Here is a 3,253-nt window from a genome sequence, read left to right as displayed (position 1 = left end):
GTGGTGCCCAAACGAGACTGTGTGGTGCCCAAACGAGACTGTGTGGTGCCCAAACGAGACTGTGTGGTGCCCAAACGAGACTGGCGGCCCATTCATTAATGCGAAACACTGCATGTTTAAGCCAGAATGATTTGGCATTTAAATATGACTTGCCGATGACTTTACGGTTAGGTTGGGTTTGCTGGTACATGAGTGAAGACCTGGACTCCAGCTCTCAGCAGGTTCTGGTGGAACTGGGTCTTGACCTGTGCTGCTAGCAGAGTAAAACCAGGAACTGAACAGGGCTGGTTGTGTTTCAGGGGGGATGGACCTGGCGGAGCGCCTCCTGCTGGATCCCCGGTTGTCTCAGAGCAAGCAGGCCTGTGCCGGCCTGTCCGACATCAAGCTTCTCTTCAGCTACCTGCAGCTCTTCCAGGTCACAGACAAGGTGAGGCGTCCATCTGTCTCTGTGTCTGGGTCTCTGCTGCGTGACGTCTGTCCTGACCCATCCCTCTCAGGTGGAGTTTGATCTGAGCCTGGCCCGTGGGCTGGACTACTACACCGGAGTCATCTATGAGGCGGTGCTGACGCAGGCCGGGGCCGCTCCGGCGTCCAGCGACGCCCAAAACGGGTCCGAAGAAGGTGTCAGCGTGGGGAGCGTCGCAGGAGGGGGCCGTTACGACGGCCTGGTTGGCATGTTCGACCCAAAGGGCCGGAAGGTTCCGTGTGTGGGCGTCAGCATCGGCATCGAGAGGATCTTCTCCATCATGGAGCAGAAGGCCGAGGTGACCCCTGGAGCCGGGTTCTACTGTACTCTGTTTGTACCAATGTTTCCATTAAAACCATGCTGTCCTTCTTTAGGCGTCTGCAGAGAAGGTCCGGACCACTGAGGTCCAGGTCCTGGTGGCATCTGCCCAGAAGAACCTGTTGGAGGAGAGGCTCAGGCTAGTCACCGAGCTCTGGAACGCTGGCATCAAGGTGAGTGGGACATCCAATCGGCTCCAACGCTCTGGGAGGAACATCCACCTCCTAGCTGGCTGGGCTCTAACCCGATAGGCGGAGAATAGCTCCACCCGTCCTCTGCTCAGGAGGAGGAGCCTTTTCACATGGCGACCTTTAGGGTTGTACGCCGCATCTTCTGGACCAGCGAGGACAAAGAAAACTGTTGGTGGAAGGAAGTGGTACCAGGTTCTGTGTAGAGATAACCTCCCTTTGCTCCACTGGGAACCTCAACTCTAAACCCAGCATCAGTACAGATATCCAACCCACCAGGAGGTTATGGCAGAACATTCTGAGGGGTTCTGAACCCAGCCAGGACCCCTAAACAGACCAGACACCCTTCAACTGTCATAGTTAGCGAGAATTTTGGTTTTTGGGTGGACGTTAAGGTTAGGGGGAATGTAGGGGCTAGTGCGGACGTTGCGGCCTGGCATGAAATCCGTGGTCCGGCGTGAGTATCACGGGTAGTGTGAATATCGGGTTAGTGTTGGCATCAGGAACTGAAATGAATGTGAGTCCATGTCTTGATCTGGATAGAAATCCAAAGGTCGTGTGTGTCTGCAGGCTGAGGTGATGTACAAGAAGAACCCCAAACTGCTGAGTCAGCTGCAGCTCTGCGAGGAGACGGGGATCCCCCTGGTGGCCATACTGGGAGAGCAGGAGCTAAAGGACGGGGTGGTCAAACTGCGGGTGGTGGCCACCCGAGAAGAGGTAGCCCCCCCCACACCCACCCACCCAAGCTGCTGGATGCCCTCAGATACAGAAAGCGTTTAACAGCTGTTGGTTCTGGTTTCTTTCAGGTTGATATAAACCGATCAGACCTCATTGCTGAGATCAAGAAAAGAACCTCTGAGGCCTAATCAGCCATTCTGCTCCGCTTCATAGAGCCTGATGGAACTAGGCATCAGTTTACAGACTGAGATGAGTCCAGAACCCACAGCCTATTGCGGTGTGGGTGGGGCTCATGGTTGGCGGGACTTTCAGGTTAAAGCATCCAGCTGCTCCAGGCTGCCTTCAGACCACCTCTCCTCCTTTCAGTGTTTATCATTTGGCTTTGTCTCTGCTTCATACGTTCATTAAAACTGTCCTGTCTAAAACCTCCCTGTGGTCTGAGGCAGTTTGTTCATGGAGTCCACGACATCCAGAACCATCCAGGACCAGAACCATTCGCGTTTCCTGCCCAATAACCTGCTGTTTTCACCCTGCAGTCTGCTGCTTTATCTCCATCAAAAACATCTGAATATCGATACTGAAATGAAACACGGGATGGTCACACCCCGAAGAAAGCATCTAAAATTATTATTTTATTTAAATTAACACCAAATGCTTACAGTATCATTGATCTTATCAAACCCCATGTATACAAGCCTCTGATTGGCTAAGGAGGTGAATGTTGGGCGGATCTTTACTACAGAAAAGAGATTTGTGGTGATTTTCTCATCCCTTCATAAACCAAAGATGTATGCTGAGTTTGAATTCAGCAGCTGCATCCTCAGAAGGCCAGATTCGTTGGCTGATGATGTCATAGCGCGGCGCCGAGGTCTGTTCGGATTGGAAGACTGCTTGTTATGCGGCTGACAAATGCAGCCTTTTTTTTGCCCATTTGAAGGACGTTTCCACCCTATCCTACATAGCCTTGGATATCCCAGGATCAACAGAGTAACTTGGTGATAAAAGCTGGTGGGGGCGCTCTAAGTGTGGCGGCTGATGGACCCGCAGTTATTCGACCAAAACGTTAAATGAGCTGAAACATATATCTATTGAGTGCTTTCCTTTTGTTGAGAACACAGGGGAACCACAATACACTAATATTGATATTGATTAGTTAGACAGATGCCTTTAGTGCATTATTTACAAAGGGCTCAAAAACAATGTATAAAGAAAAAAGACAAATAATAGCTGATACCGACAGCAATATAACATACACCCCTAGTATGGTAACAACTTTAATTCCATCTATCCAGGAAAATATGGATGGATGATGGATGGTTTCCCTTTGAGGTTCATCAGTGATTGTCCTACTTCACAAGAAGCAAAATCAAATTTAGAAATATGTCTTATATTGTCATCTCAAGTCTATTGAACTCATTTAAAAAATTTTTACTCTATTTGCGCTTTACCTTTTGTTTCTTATATTTTAATTCTTTGTTCTTTGTGGCTGTCCCTGAGTTGGCTGGCACAGCTATGTCTGAGTCTTGCTGAATGAATTTAATTATTGTATATTTACTTGGAGATATATTTTCTTGCATGTTGCATATTCCAGTAAACCTGTTTC

General features: G+C 49.3%; 1 protein-coding gene across 1 annotated transcript in view; it reads left to right on the top strand.

Moving 5' to 3' along the window:
* Positions 1-2,076, top strand: part of hars (histidyl-tRNA synthetase) — an 8,489-nt gene extending 6,413 nt beyond the window's left edge. The window contains exons 7-11 of the mRNA XM_015394465.1: positions 300-427; positions 498-764; positions 841-957; positions 1,543-1,689; positions 1,779-2,076. Of these exons, the coding sequence (XP_015249951.1) occupies positions 300-427; positions 498-764; positions 841-957; positions 1,543-1,689; positions 1,779-1,838 (719 nt within the window). The 3' untranslated portion in view covers positions 1,839-2,076. The remainder of the gene's footprint in view (positions 1-299; positions 428-497; positions 765-840; positions 958-1,542; positions 1,690-1,778) is intronic.
* The last annotated feature ends 1,177 nt before the right edge of the window (positions 2,077-3,253 follow it).

Source organism: Cyprinodon variegatus, unplaced genomic scaffold, assembly GCF_000732505.1.
Source record: "Cyprinodon variegatus isolate N-32 unplaced genomic scaffold, C_variegatus-1.0 Scaffold687, whole genome shotgun sequence".
NCBI classification, from domain to species: Eukaryota; Metazoa; Chordata; class Actinopteri; order Cyprinodontiformes; family Cyprinodontidae; genus Cyprinodon; species Cyprinodon variegatus.
The sequence above is the reverse complement of the archived record's forward strand: the minus strand, read 5'-3'. Positions and strand labels throughout refer to the sequence as shown.